Source organism: Leptonychotes weddellii, chromosome 5 (genome assembly GCF_054177405.1).
Source record: "Leptonychotes weddellii isolate Sample4059 chromosome 5, ASM5417740v2, whole genome shotgun sequence".
NCBI classification, from domain to species: domain Eukaryota; kingdom Metazoa; phylum Chordata; class Mammalia; order Carnivora; family Phocidae; genus Leptonychotes; species Leptonychotes weddellii.
Window position 1 is genome coordinate 32,493,418 of NC_138373.1, and position 14,869 is coordinate 32,508,286.

A 14,869-nucleotide genomic window follows, 5' to 3' on the forward strand; every position below is an offset into this window, starting at 1 on the left:
TGCCCCTGGGGGCCAGGAGGGAGGAGTGGTGGTGCAGACTGGGCTGGCAGTGGGGACCATGCTGGTCTTGTCGACAGAAGGTGGAGGAGCCCCACAGGAGTAGAGCAGACGTGTCAGGTCCCTTCTGCCCAATGTGGCATGCAAGGGTAGCCCGTAGCAGAACTAGTGCAAAGATGAAAATTCAAGGAGATTCTAGTCCGCCCCTCCAGTCCAGGGCTCCAGGCCCTTAACCACAGCTTCTCCAACAGCCCAATCACAAGGAAACAAAGGCCTCAGCTCTCCCAGCCCCCAGTGCATGGAGGAGCCCAGGACCAACCAGCAGGCACGGGGATCACCACTTTCTTCTTCTGCTTGGCTTGTCCTGCTCCTCTGCATACCACGCAGGGAGTCGTGATGATGGAACCTTGGCCCCCACATCTCCGACACGTGGAGCGCATCACAAAAGGGCCTGTATTTATGGTTTCCTAATAAAGAGAAAAAAAATAGAACCTTAAGCACACAGGTTAACTCTAACGGCCAAGCCTCTGGGGACACAACATACATCACAGAAATGTCTCACTGAAGACTCATGTTCTGTGTGAACACGCACTAAAACACGCCACCTCAGAGCACAGGGGCAGGGGCTCACGTTGTCAATCTGATCTTCTAGAACATGCTAACTTCTCAACGCCAAATCACCAAGCTGATTATATGAGCTCAGAAAATGAGATAGTGCCTCTCTGTAGAGGTTCCTGAAATCCCCAGGGAGATGAACAAATACATCTTAAAAAGAGCACTGCTCTTTTTGGGCGCCTGGGTGGCTCAGTGGGTTAAGGGTCTGCCTTTGGCCCAGGTCATGATGCCAGGGTCCCAGCTCCGCGGGGAGTCTGTTGCTTCTCCCTCCCCCTGCTCTCGCGCTCTCTCTCTCCCTCTCAAATAAATATCTTTTTTTTTTTTTTAAAGATTTTTAAAAATTTATTTATTTGACAGAGAGAGACAGCGAGAGAGGAAACACAAGCAGGGGGAGTGGGAAAGGGAGAAGCAGGCCTCCCGCCAAGCAGAGAGCCCGATGTGGGGCTCGATCCCAGGACCCTGGGATCATGACCTGAGCCGAAGGCAGATGCTTAACGACTGAGCCACCCAGGCGCCCCCAAATAAATAAAAATCTTAAAAAAAACCAAAACTTATGTTTCAAAGCTACAGAAAAAAACCTCTACACATATACCCTTCTGTTCTGATGCTTCTACTCTATAAGACAGAACCCCAAAGGTGGAACTGCTGGGACAAATAATTATTATATTTAAAAATTTATGTGTCAGAGTCTCTGGACTCCGGGAAACAAACTGAGGGGTACAGAAGGGACGGGGGTGGGGGAATGGGGTAGCTAGGTGATGGGTATTAAGGAGGGCACATGATGTGATGAGCACTGGGTGTTATATGCAACTAATGAACCGCTGAACACTCCATCAAAAACCAGTGATATACTCTATGTTGGCTAACTGAACATAATAAAAAAATTTAAGTATTACATTTACTTGCACATGGTACAAAATTCTAAAGTAAGAAAACGAGGTACAGTGAACAGTTAAGTGTCACCCCACCCCCGTCTCCTAGTTGTTCCAGGCGCCCTCCTCAGACGCACAGCCACGGTGATATGCTTGTATATCCTACTCTATCCGGACACATGCATTTCGAGCCATCTACGTGCACATTACGAGTTTTCAGTCACCCAAGGCAGCACTATGCACACGGTGCTGCAGCGTTTCTTTGGGTTTTTACAATTAAATGATCTCAGAGAGTACTTCTCACCAGTGTACAGCATCCTGTGACCTGGATGCACCACGATTTCTCAGGCCACTCACTCCTGGTGGTCACTGAGGCTTCAGTATTATACACAAGGCTGCAGGGGACACCCTGTACACATGCTGCGTCCCGAGTGTGGTCTGTAGGGTAGCTCCCCACAGAGATGCACACACAAGGGTCTGATGGCTCCTACAGTTGCCATTCCCATAAGCCAGAGTGCCGTCAGGGAATGTGCACATTCATGTCCCACAGGCTTGTTGGCACGAACTGTGACCATCTTTGAAATGCCTGCCCCTCTGGAGGGTGAGCCAAGGGCATCTGGTTTCCACCTGCAGGTCCCTGCAGGCTGCTAAGAGATGTTCACCACCCACCCACATTTCCTCTACGGTTCACCTCGCCCAGTTTTCCTGATGAGCTGCTGGTCTTTCCCCCGTTATTCTGAAGGAGCTCTTTACATATTAGGGACACTAACCCTTTAGCAAACGTGTTACAAATATTTTTTCCTAGTCTTCAACATCACGTTTTTAGAGAAATATACTTCGGCTTTACTACCTTATCTCAATCTCTTGAGAAAAAAAAATTTTTTTTTAAAGAAGTTACAGCAATTCAGGGCATTGGAGAAAGGACCTTTGAAGTGAGAGGGAATTGGGAACAATCAATGAAAACTATCCGTAACAAGTGGCAGCAACTCAGCTCCCAAAACTGTAGCCACGGGAATGCACGTGCTCCCCAGGAGCGCCCTCTGGAGGACTATCCACTTGATTGCACACTGAGCAGCAAGCTGGTCCTTTTCTCAACAGGACCAGGTATAACTTTGGGTACACCCATCAGTGGACTCTTATCTGGCCATCAAAAATAATATTTAGAAATACTCAGAGACATGGAAAAATAAAACACATGAAAAGTGCGGGAAAACTGCAATGTATGATCCTCAACTGTTGAAAATTACACACATACAAGCAAAATCATTCAAAATGACATGACAAACTAGAAAATACACAATTCAAATCGTTGACGAAGGACTAATTTACTTAATTTAGAAAGAGCTTCTACAAATGCTGGGGCGCCTGGGTGGCTCAGTCCATTAAGCGTCTGCCTTTGGCTCAGGTCATGATCCCAGCATCCTGGGATCGAGCCCCGCATCAGGCTCTGTGATCAGCGGGAAGCCTGCTTCTCCCTCTCCCTCTGCCTGCCTGCCTCTCTGCCTAATTGTGATTTCTCTCTCACTCTGTCAAATAAATAAATAAAATCTTTAAAACAAAACAAAACAAAATAAGAGCTTCTACAAATGCCTCAGAATAAGACCAATTACCCAACAGTGAGAAGGAAAAAAGGCTGAAGAGACATAAAGGAAAACTGGTCCTCAAATTCTCAAGATGTTCAACCTCACACGTGACAGATGCAAAATGAGCATGAGAAATGGGGTTATGTAAAGGTACTCAGTGTCTGTACCAGCACAAGATCAACAGGTGCCTGGCTAGGTAAGGGATGGTGCATCTGTGAAGGAACCGCTGTGGCCATGCAGACTGGGGCAGCTATGTACACAGAGTGTTTGCCAAATACACTGAGAAGTAGAAACAAAATAAAATACTGAGGTACAAACAGAGCTAATTGTATCATACTGTTCATATGAAAAACCGTGCGTATGCGTACACGCATCTAAGACAACAGGGGATGCTTCTGAGGAGTGGAAACACAATGGCTGAGAGCTGACAATGGGAGGGACACTTATTTTACATTATTTACAATTGTACCCACTAACTTTTTAATGATTTGCATATATTATCTATTCGAAAACTAATTTAAAACAAAAATAAAGTTCCATTTTTTTTATTTTTTAAAAAAGATTTCATTTATTTATTTATTTTAAAGATTTTTTTTATTTGACAGAGAGAGACACAGTGAGAGAGGGAACACAAGCGGGGGCAGTGGGAGAGGGAGAAGCAGGCTCCCTGCGGAGCAGGGAGCCTGATGCAGGGCTCGATCCCAAGACCCTGGGATCATGACCTGAGCCGAAGGCAGACGCTTAATGACTGAGCCACCCAGGCGCCCCAAAAGATTTTATTTATTTGAGAGAGCGAGCATGAGCGGTGGGGAGGGGCAGAGGGAGAAGGAGAAGCAGGCTCTCCACGGAGCAGGGAGCCCTATGTGGGGCTCAATCCCAGGACCCTGGGATCATGACCTGAGCCGAAGGCAGATGCTTAACCAACTGAGCCACACAGGCGCCCCTAAGATTTACTTATTTTAGAGAGAGAGTGAGTATGTGTGCACTGCATGTGCGTGTAGGGGGAGGAGCAGAGGGAGACAGAATCTCAAGCAGACTCCCCGCTGAGCACAGAGCCCAACGTGGGGCTCAATTGCTCGACCCTGAGCCTATGACCTGCGCCAAAATCAAGAGTCAGATGCCCAGCCAACTGAGCCACCCAGGTGTCCCCAAAAATGAAGTTCTTAATCAACTGGACAAAAACAAACTTAAAATGCTAGAGTGGTGGGATTATCAGGGACTTCTACTTTTTTTTTTAAAGATTTTTATTTATTTGACAGAGAGAGATACAGCGAGAAAGGGAACACAAGCAGGGGGAGTGGGAGAGGGAGAAGCAGGCCTCCCGCTGAGCAGGGAGCCCGATGCGGGGCTCGATCCCAGGACCCTGAGATCATGACCTGAGCCGAAGGCAGACGCTTAACGACTGAGCCACCCAGGCGCCCCGGACTTATACTTTTTAAGAACTTTTCTGCTCTCAAGGACAACTTCTACCTCATACCAGCATACACACACAATGACTGATTTTAAAGGTGGGTAGTAAAGAACTTCTCAATCCCCTCAAACAGGAATCCATCTTAATGGAATACAAACATAATCAGTGAAAACCTAACTACAATTAAATATATAGAAATATAATCATAGTGAAAGGGGAGAAAAAGAATTGACCCAAATAACTTTTGAGCACAGTATTTTAACTATACACCTTCAATCAAAAGATGAAAAGAACTCTAAACAGCAAATGCCAGTAACTAGGACTATTTTTCACAGTGGTCTGAGTAACAATCCTAAAACTCCTTTTTGTGTTACAGGGTTGAGCAAATGAGTAAATATATTGAGGATAATCAAAGCCAGACTTCTCTGTATCAGAAAAAAGTTTCATATACAGATAGGTAGAAGACTAGATGAACCTTGTGGTATTGGGCTAGAAGTGGAACTATCACGTTGAACTCACTGGTTTGTCAGAGCGATAGTGGGTGGAGGGATAGGTGTGTGCATGTACATGTCTACGTATAATGTGAATAATATGGAAGGAGGTACAGATATGGGCATATACATGCGTGTTTGCACACAAGCACGCACATATGTTTTTCCCAGGCCTAGTCTGTGGGAGGGCGTAGAAGCAGCAAACCTCCAGACGCAATGAGCACACCCAGAGCACAGGTCTTGGTTTCTAAATCCCAGGAGACACTAGAAGCAACCAGGACCCCTTGGAGAAACGACTGGCTCAAGGGTATGGCAGGAAAAGCACAAGTTGAGTCTAGAACATCCGACTGTGATAGGAAGTGCTCAAAGAATGAGGGGGACCTGTCAAAGGATACACGAGCCAGCTAGAAGGGACTCTACAGGCCAAGTCAAGAACAATTTGAATATCAAAGGCAGTAATTATACCGATTACAGCCCAGTGAATAAAATAAGAACACCTGAGTTCATACTGCTATAAATGAATGATAAATACATCAATGGAGAATAGAAAGTTCTTCCTTTCAGAAGAATGCCAACTAAGACACGCAGAAGGATGCTGGGATCAGAAAATCACCATCTTGCGACTGTTCCAGTAATAACTAATTGGCAAGAATGATCAATGGACACAACTATTGGGTGAAAGTTTGATGAGGAACCAGAGATTTATAGAGTGTTAGGGTACCTCACCACAACTTCCTCATTAATTTCAAAGGGAAAATTAATAACTTTACAGTGAAGAAAGCTGGTGGACACCACCTTAACTAACTACTAGTGCTCAAATGTCACATTACCACTAACGGGACAGACACCTTATGACTCCTGACATGATCCACTGGAAAGGGATGTGGTGTTTCGCCAAAAACACATAATCTGAATCTTATCATGAGAAAATATCTGATGAATTCCAAATAAAGGGCATTCTACAAAACAGCTGGCCTGTAATCCTACAAAATGTCAAGGTCATTAAGAAAAAGAAAAGCTGAGGAACTATTTGATATTAAAGGAAACAAAAGACATGACAACCAAATACCACACGAGATCCTAGCTTGGATCCTGGACCAGGAAAAAAAGGACACCATAAGGACAAATGAAAAAATGTGAGTGCTCACTTCAGCAACACATATACTGAAGTTGGAACGATACAGAGATTAGCATGGCCTCCGTACAAGGATGACATGCAAATTCGTGGAGCGTTCCATATTAAAAAAAAAAAAAAAAGGAAGAAGAAGAAGAAAAAATGTGAGTAAGTACAGATAATGGTATTGTATCAACATTAAATTTCCTCATTTTGACAAATGTACTAGGGTTATGTAAAAGAACATTCTTGTTCTTTGAAAATACATAACACAGATGACAAAGCAAATGGGACAGAATGCTGACAACTGGTGATCTGGCTAAGGAATAATGGAGTGACCCTTTATACTGTTCTGTAAGTTTGTATTATATAAAAAATTTATCGGGATGCCTGGGTGGCTCAGTTGGTTGGGTGTCTGCCTTTGGCTCAGTCATGATCCATGAGCCCATGTTGGGCTCCCTGCTCAGCGAGGAACCTGCTTCTCCCTCTCTCTCTGCCTGCCGCTGCCCCTGTTTGTGCTCTCTCTGTCAAATAAATAAAATCTTAAAAAGAAAAAAAAAAAGAAAGAAAAAATGATGACGCTTCAAGCAAAATTTAAACCTCCCTCCCTCCACCATGGTTTCAAATTACCAAAATATCCCCAAGTGTATTTTCAGAAGGACAGTGCAGTACCATTGACCAAGACAGAGCACTCAGGGAAAAAGAAGGTTACAGCTAAAACAGTCCCAGCAAATTACGGCCTCTCAAAGCACTAAGTACTGCCGGGTAACCAGCCATGGGAGCACAGAAAGCAGGATGGTGAGGAAGAGAGTGGGTGGGCCAGAGGTGGGAGGCCCCAAGGGAAGGGGTGGGGATGGGGGCTCTTACCATTCCGGAGCCGCCACAGTAGTGGCAGTTCTGCAGCTTGGTGCCAGGCTCGTTCCCCTTGCCGTCACACCGCTCACAGGTGTCAGTGATGTTCACGGTGAACTCCTTGTTGACCCCCTTGGCTGCTTGATTAAACGTCAACTCCATGATGTACTAAAGAAATCAGAGGACAGCCTGACATCTTTCTTTTGATAATTACCAACATGATCCTCCACTTCAAAAAGCAAAGGAGGGCAATGGTCAGCAGTTTCCAGTTCTTTTTTCTTCTAAGGTAGTTTTATATTTACAAAACTGAGGAGGAGGTAGAGAGGTCACCCACACACACCCCCACCCCGTCCCACACATGTATAGCCTCTCCCATCATCAGCATCACTCACCGGAATGTACATTTTTTTTTTAATCAAGGATGAACCTATATGGACACATCATAATCATCCAAAGCCCATAGTTTACATTACGGTCCACCCTTGGTGGTGTACATCCTATGGGTCTGAACAAATGTCCATTGTTATAAAATCATAGAGTACTTCCACTAAATGTGAATTGCACTAAAAAATCCTCTGTGCTCCACCTACTCATCTCTTCACCCAGCTACACTACTTTTTAACTATTTTACTTATCTATCCTCGGCCTAATAAGAATGGATGGGACTCAAGTGATTCTGCCGTACTCCTCAGGATTTTTAAAAGGGAATGTTTGTTTTCAGTGAAAATGTACTTTTCAACAAACTGTTCACAGATAATATTTGGACACAGTCCTTAAAGACAGCTGGAAAGATCCACAATCATAACTTAAGTCATAAAACATCCCCCCTCTCTCTTCAACTCTGATCATGTCTTATTAGGACATAAATATGCCGTGTGTCTCCCTACTGGATTGAGCTCTCCTAGAATAATGTAGCAGGCCTTCAAGATAAAATACTTACACCCCGAGAGCCTTAGTCTTAGGCTGCCTGATTAAGCAGCTGCAAGAATATAGTTAAAATGAATGTACACATATTACCTACATGATTTTACTTAAACATTAAAATGATTTCTACCAAAATGGCGGCTTCCAGATCATTCTATTGAGCTGCTATGCCTTTTTCTTTTTTCTTTTTCTTTTTGAGAAAAAAAAACTGATAAAATCTGTTTGCCTCACATTGAACAGCTAAAATGGGAATGATTCTTCAAAACAAGGAGCTTACCTCCTGAGGCTGATTGAATACACTCTGAAAATCTCCAAAAGAAGATGATGAGAATTCCCCAAAGATCTTCCTGAAGAGCTCCTCTGGGTCGACAGTGGGGCCTCCCTTCCAGTAGCTCTGTCCGGAGCTGCCGGCCCCAGGATCGAAGCCAGCAGAGCCGTACGCATCATACTGCTTCCTCTTCACTTCGTCACTCAGCACCTACCGGAAAGGCCCAACAGTCAGGCCCGCCCGAGTCTCCCAATGCCCAGAACACAGACATGAGTGCACACCAAGTACAGATAAGGGGATTGTAGCAACATTAAATTTCTTGGTTTTGACAAATGTATTGTGGTCATGCAAAAGAATGTTCTTGTTCTTAGAAAACACACACTGGATGACTGAAGAATAAAAAGACAGGTCTGTGACTTACTCCCAAACGGCTGGTGGCATGCACGCGCACGCGAGCGCACACACATACACACAAAGAGCAGATATGTGATACTCTATGTATCCTGAACCCCTCAGATGCTCGAAGTCTGGGGAGAAGGTCACTCTGGAATGGCTCAGCAGTCATCCACAAGTACGTGCTTCATCCCTCTGATTACATTTCAAATTCTTCAAGGGCAGCCTTCTACTTTTACAATCCCCACCAGCCCAGGAGACAGCAATGCCCTAAGTAAGGGCGTCATCAAATAAGTATGGGATTAATTAATCCAACCAGGAGCTCCTAGACCCGACTATAAATCCCAACGACCTGGGAGCTCTGTTAATACAGATGATTAGATCCTGTTTTCTCGTGAGATGCCAAGTGGGATCTAGCGGGAGACCTGGGAATCTTTTCTTCACTGAGGTAATCTGGCATGGGGAACACAGCCTTCACACGGGACCTCATGACGCGTCAGGCCACCCTGTGCCACACACTTGGATGTACACAAGCAGCTAAATGACGGCGGCTGCACACACAGGTAGGTCGTGTTACCTCATAGGCTTCTGCCAGCTGGGAGAACTTCTCCTTGGCTTTGGGATCGTCCTTATTTGTGTCTGGGTGGTATTTCTTGGCCAGCTAAGGGAGGAAATGGTAAATTACTATGGACACAAGATGATGACTAACAGTGGACCCCAAAGACAGTCACAATCTCACCTCCTTTATAGCAGTTGTTTAAGATTTTGTGACCAACAGCAATACTCAGAACAAGGTTTAAGACTTTAAAATAAACCTGTCTCTTCAAATCTGAGGCATATACACATTTTCCAACCACAACAAATGTCTACCAAAAATAACAACTGATCCTTTAGAACTTGGGCACCTTTACGAAAGCAGTGTAAAACAGTGTGTCCAACGGACTACCATCTACGTAAAAAGAGAAGACACTAACTACCAGCTGTACAAACTATTCTGAAAGAACACACAATAAACTGGTAGCACTGATTGCAACAGGAGGGATGTAGATAAACAGGAAGGAGGGAGGCTTTCCACTGTATACTCCTTTGTACCTTTCAAATTCTGAATAAAGGAAATATACTGCCTATTCAAAACACAGGTTTAAAATATTAAAAAACCTGCTCGGCTGTCCAGAGCATACAGGTGTGCTGAGCCGCTCTAAAACAAAGGTGACCCTGTGGCTGCTCTGAGCAGCGCTGTGCACGTAGTAGGTGGTTCACTGCGTGTGCCGCGGCTACCGATGCCTTCCAAGCCTGGCTTACCGAGGTCCCTCACGTGAGGAAAGGAGGCGCACAAAATGCTAAAGCTTACTGGAGAAGCCGCGTGGCTCTCACACCCCGAGTGGCTGCAGTCAGGGTGCGGGAAGTTAAGCGCAGAGCCTCAGGATCAGAGCGCCCAGAGCCACTGTCTGCTAGCCCTGGGATCTTGGGCAGAATGTCACTATGCACAATTTCCTCATCCGCAAGATGACAATAATGGTATCTACTTCACAGGGCTGTGGTGGGGATAAAATGAAATAACGCATATTCTACAAGGAGCAGAAGGCCACTGGGTGTTATACTCAACTAATGAATCGTTGAACACCACATCAAAAACTAATGATGTAGTATATGCTGGCTAACTGAACAAAATAAAAGAAAAAGAAAAAGAAATAAATAAAAATAAAATGAGCACAAGGCATGACACACAGTAACATTCAACATCAGCTATTATTAGAACATAAAAGGGAGCAGAAGGACATGTTCAGGAGGTGGGGGCATCTAATAAGTTCTGACAGGAATTTTAAATTGTCAATGATGAGCCCAAACTTCCTGATTGTTATCAGTATACTCCAAACCATCAGGATGACCACTGTGAAATACAGCACCAAAGCAGACAACCTTAGAGCTCACAGGTGAGGTACTGTGTCCACGGCTTAGGTGAAAGGAATGAGGGGAGATGCCATATGTAAAGATCAAGTTTGTGCCAACTAAAGACAAAACAGCGTCACGGCTCAGAGTGCCAAATGAGGACCCAAAGGAGTTCAAATTCAAGCAAGTTCTCAGACACATCACAGGGCTATATGACATCACGGGGCCATGCTGGAGACAGAAGGACAAAACAGTCTCATTTTAGACAAACACGATCATGTGAGATTCATATGGTTTCAAAGGGGATTGGGGTACATTTTAACGTAATTTTTAAACACCCATCACAGTTAAAAAAAAAAAAAAAAGAGGGGTGTCAGCACATTATCAAAGTCTGAGAAACATGACAGGATTCTTTCCTGTGACAGGGAACTCACTTTCACCCAAGGTGGAGTGTACCATGACCAAGAGCTCTCGTCAATGGAGAGCTCTTCGTTAGAGTAAGTCTAACTCCTGCTTTTGGTTCATAGGTCACTTTAATCCCCTTTTACAAATCAGCCTGGCAAATAATTGACCCCACAGAGTCCTTCCTTTACAATAAGAATCAAACAGCTCTCAATCTTCCATGGTAGCAAAAGAAAGCAATACAAGTCCCTAAGCCTACAAAGAAAGAACTGGTCATGTGCTACCCAACTTTGGTTTCCAGGAGGATGGAGGGTGCTGGCAGGTTGCCAGAAACATCCACCCACTCCCCAAAGTCAGGGAGACAGAACAAAGGCAGCAGCAGGAGAAGCTCCGCCACTGCAGAGTAGGGCTCCACTGGTGCCTCTGAACTCAACCTACTTCTGGAGATGCTGGTCCTCACACCAGCTCGTGGAAGCAGGCCAGAGGCTGTGTGTTAACCCCGAAGCAGGATCTCCAGGGACAGCCAGTAGATCATCGTGGGCCACAAAGCTGGTCCCAAAAGCCAGGTAAGACAGAGCGGTATACTCATGAGATTAGCTTAAGGAAAAGAGAGATCTTTTGCAGTATTTTAGTCTCGTGTACGACACATATTGACTGATGGGGCCTTGGCTGGATGTCATAACCTCTCCAGGCCTGTCAGGAGGATGGAATGATGCAATACACCCAAAGCTTTCATCAAGGTCTGCCCCCAGAAATTTCTCTATAAAGGCTACTATAAAAATGTCCATTTTTAAATAGCACAGCTTTACCTGATCTTTTCATTTCCACACCTAAAAACTTGAGTGGTTCCCTACTCTCTTTTCTCACATTATAGATTTTATTATTTTTAAGTAATCTCTGCACCCAACGTGGAGCTCAAAGTCATGACCCCAAGATCAAGAGGTGCATGCTTCACCAACTGAGCCAGCCGGGCCCCTCCCTGCTCTCTCTTAAATTAAGTTTCTAGTGCTTACAAACAGCCTCATGTGTCCCGATAGTTTGGCCCCGGAGTTCACTCCTCTCCCACTCTTACATCTGGTACCTTACCCTCCAGCTCAAAAGAAGCAGCATGTTATTCACTGTCCCAAGCCAGGGTCTCTGCCTCCTACCCCTGTGCCTTTGCTCATTCTATTACAACCCAGTAATGGACAAAGAATCTGAATACATATACAGCAAATGGCCAATAAGCACATACAAAGATGCTCAACATCATCAGCGACCACAGAAAAGCAAATTAAAACCACAGTGAGACACCACTTCACACTCAGTAGAGTGGCTATAATCAAAAGGACAGACAAGGGGCGCGTGGGTGGCTCAGTCAGTTAAGCGTCTGCCTTCGGCTGAAGTCATGATCCCGGGGTCCTGGGATCGGGTTCCCTGCTCAGCGGGGAGCCTTCTTCTCCCTCTGCCTTTCCCCCTGGGCTTGTGCTCGCTGTCTCACTCGCTCACTCACTCTCTCTCAAAAAAATAAATAAAATCTTTTAATTAAAAAAAAAAAAAAAAAGGACAGACAAGAACAAGTGTTGCTGGGGATGCGGAGAAGTCGGAACCCTCCGATGGTGGGAATGTAAAATGGTGCAGCCATTTTGGAATATTCCGGCAGTCCCTCAAGAGATTAAACACGGATTTATCATGTGACCCAGCAATTCCACTCCTAGGTGTATGAACATACTCACAAGAAATGAAAACATGGGTCTACACAAAACTTATACGTGGATGTTACCAGCAGCACTACTGATAAATAGAAAAAAAGGGGAAACAGGGCACCTGGGTGGCTTAGTCGGTTAAGCATCCAACTCTTGGTTTCAGCTCAGGTCATGATCTCAGGGTCATGAGATCAAGCCCACATCAAGCTCCACACTCAGCGGGGAGTCTGCTTGAGATCCTCTCTCTGCCCCTCCCTGCCACGTGCGCACACACACGTTCTCTCTAATAAATAACTCTTAAAAAAAAAAAAGACTTTAAAAAATAAATAAATAAAAATAAAAATCTTTGGTTCTTCCTCTCTTTTTTTCTGAAGCATTAACCATTAGAGCACTATGTGCTTGAGGAACAGTCCAGGAACACCCATTGTTCTCATCTCATTCTACACTGTCAGCCGCACGGGACCCATACGTATGGGTAGATACACCTCACTGGTGAGCAGACTAGACCAACAGCAGCCCTTCTACAGTCTTGTCCCTAAAATCTGGCTTCCATACAGACCTGGTAATAGGCTTTCTTGATCTCCTTCTGGCTGGCATTTCGGGGCACTCCTAGTATCTGGTAATAATCCTCTTTGGCCAAAGGGGAGCTCGTGTGGAAGGAGGCAGTACAAACAAAAGGGTAACTTTTTACTCCTAAAAAAGAAAAAAGGAAAGAAAATCACTCTGGGAATGTGCTCAACAAAAGGAAATTGTGAGTAAACAACCAGCCAGGTTATACCTGTGAAGGAACGGAGATCATAGCTTTGGAGTCAGCTTTCCTCCAAGCCCTCTGGAGACCAAACTCACTGCACTTCAAAAATGGCCAAGGCCACTGTATATAATGAATATAAAACAAACACCACTGGGCAGGGCTGATTCTGCTGGATCACAATACAGTGAGGGGGTACCCTAATTACACCACCAAAGGAGCAGCACCCCAGATGCAGGCTATACCTGGGGGATGATTAAAAAGGGACCTTGTCCCACTGTTACACTACCCCAGCATCTGCCACATGCCAGGTATCTTCACGAATGCTTTGTCTCACTTAATGCTTAATAATTCCCCAGGTTCCCTCCCTTCACCATGCAACCTTGGGGATCTGCTTCTGGGGTGGTTCTCGGAGGGTGGTCCCTGGACCAGCAGCACCATCAGCTTGTTGGAAATGTCCATTTTCAGGCCCCACCCCAGACCTCAATCAGAAACTCTGGAGGTCCAGTAGGCTATGCTTAATTAGCCCTCCAAGTGATTCTGCCACAACCTCAATTTGAGGACCACTGTACTAAAGAAATGGTTCTTAGTGTTTCAAGTCATAGATCTAAGAGAATCTGATAAAAGTGCTCCCCTCCCCTAAAAACAATACACCTATATAGACACACAGGGTTAAAAGGCGCTAGGCCTGAACCTGCTTACCCCAGAGCAGCTAATGGGTCAAAGCCCAAGACAGGCAGCCATATGCCCTTTCATGCTTCTGGCATCAGCACCAGGAGGACCAGCCACCAGCAGACACACTCTGCCCCACTCAACTGCCCTCGGGGCCTGTGGTAGAGAACTAAGCTGGACTGGTCTGTCACCAAGTGAAGCAGGGGAGCCACCCCACACCTTGAGCCCTGCCTAACCCCCAACACATCCTGTGACAAATGAAGATAGGCAGGGCAGGGCAGGGGGTGAAAGGGAGCCATGTTAAGGCATAAGAGTCGCGACAACTCCAGGTTTCCAAGTCAGACTTCTGCCTACAGAGAAGCTTCTGGATTCACCATTCATTCATTCAGCAAATACTCACTCATCATCTACTACTTGCCAGGCACTGGGTTCTGCTCCAGGAATAGGTAGCAGACCATTGAAAGGGAACTGCCCTTCTGAAGCTTACGTGTATTCAAGATCTTAACACTGTAGTAGGCACTGAGGACACAAGATGAAGAAAAAAGCCAAAGCCAAGGAGCTTACAGTCCTGCAGAAGAGTGTGGGAGGCAGTGTGCAAAAAGCTTTTAGTATACAAGGACATGCAGAGTCACATACAAAGAGTCACCTAATCAGGGTTTCTCAAACTCACATTGTTGATGATGGGACTGGATTCCTCCTGGTGGAGGGATTTTCCTATTGTTATGGGTTAATTCTGTCCTCTTCCCCCAATTCATGTATTGAGGCCCTAATCCCCAGTGCCTCAGAATGTGATTGGAGGCAGGGTGTTTAAAGACAACCCTGCCAAAACACTGATCTTGGACTTCTAGCCTCTAGAACTGTGAGGATAAATGTGGTTCTTTGTTATGGCATCCCTGGCCAATTAAAATACCTGTATGTCAAAGGATGTTGAGTAGCACCCTGGCCAACTATT

At 45.3% G+C, this 14,869-nt stretch overlaps 1 protein-coding gene and 1 non-coding gene across 3 annotated transcripts in view; one reads left to right on the forward strand and one right to left on the reverse strand.

Moving 5' to 3' along the window:
• Positions 1-14,869, reverse strand: part of DNAJA3 (DnaJ heat shock protein family (Hsp40) member A3) — a 28,850-nt gene that overhangs the window by 11,926 nt on the left and 2,055 nt on the right. For both annotated transcript variants that reach the window (XM_006749959.3, XM_006749960.3), the window contains exons 2-6: positions 13,057-13,190; positions 9,098-9,181; positions 8,137-8,337; positions 6,951-7,103; positions 317-464 (exon numbers count right to left, since the gene is read on the reverse strand). In XM_006749959.3, the coding sequence (XP_006750022.2) occupies positions 317-464; positions 6,951-7,103; positions 8,137-8,337; positions 9,098-9,181; positions 13,057-13,190 (720 nt within the window). The remainder of the gene's footprint in view (positions 1-316; positions 465-6,950; positions 7,104-8,136; positions 8,338-9,097; positions 9,182-13,056; positions 13,191-14,869) is intronic.
• On the forward strand, positions 6,110-6,213 carry LOC115938062 (U6 spliceosomal RNA). The gene has a single exon (XR_004073254.1). It is a non-coding gene; the product is annotated as a U6 spliceosomal RNA (small nuclear RNA).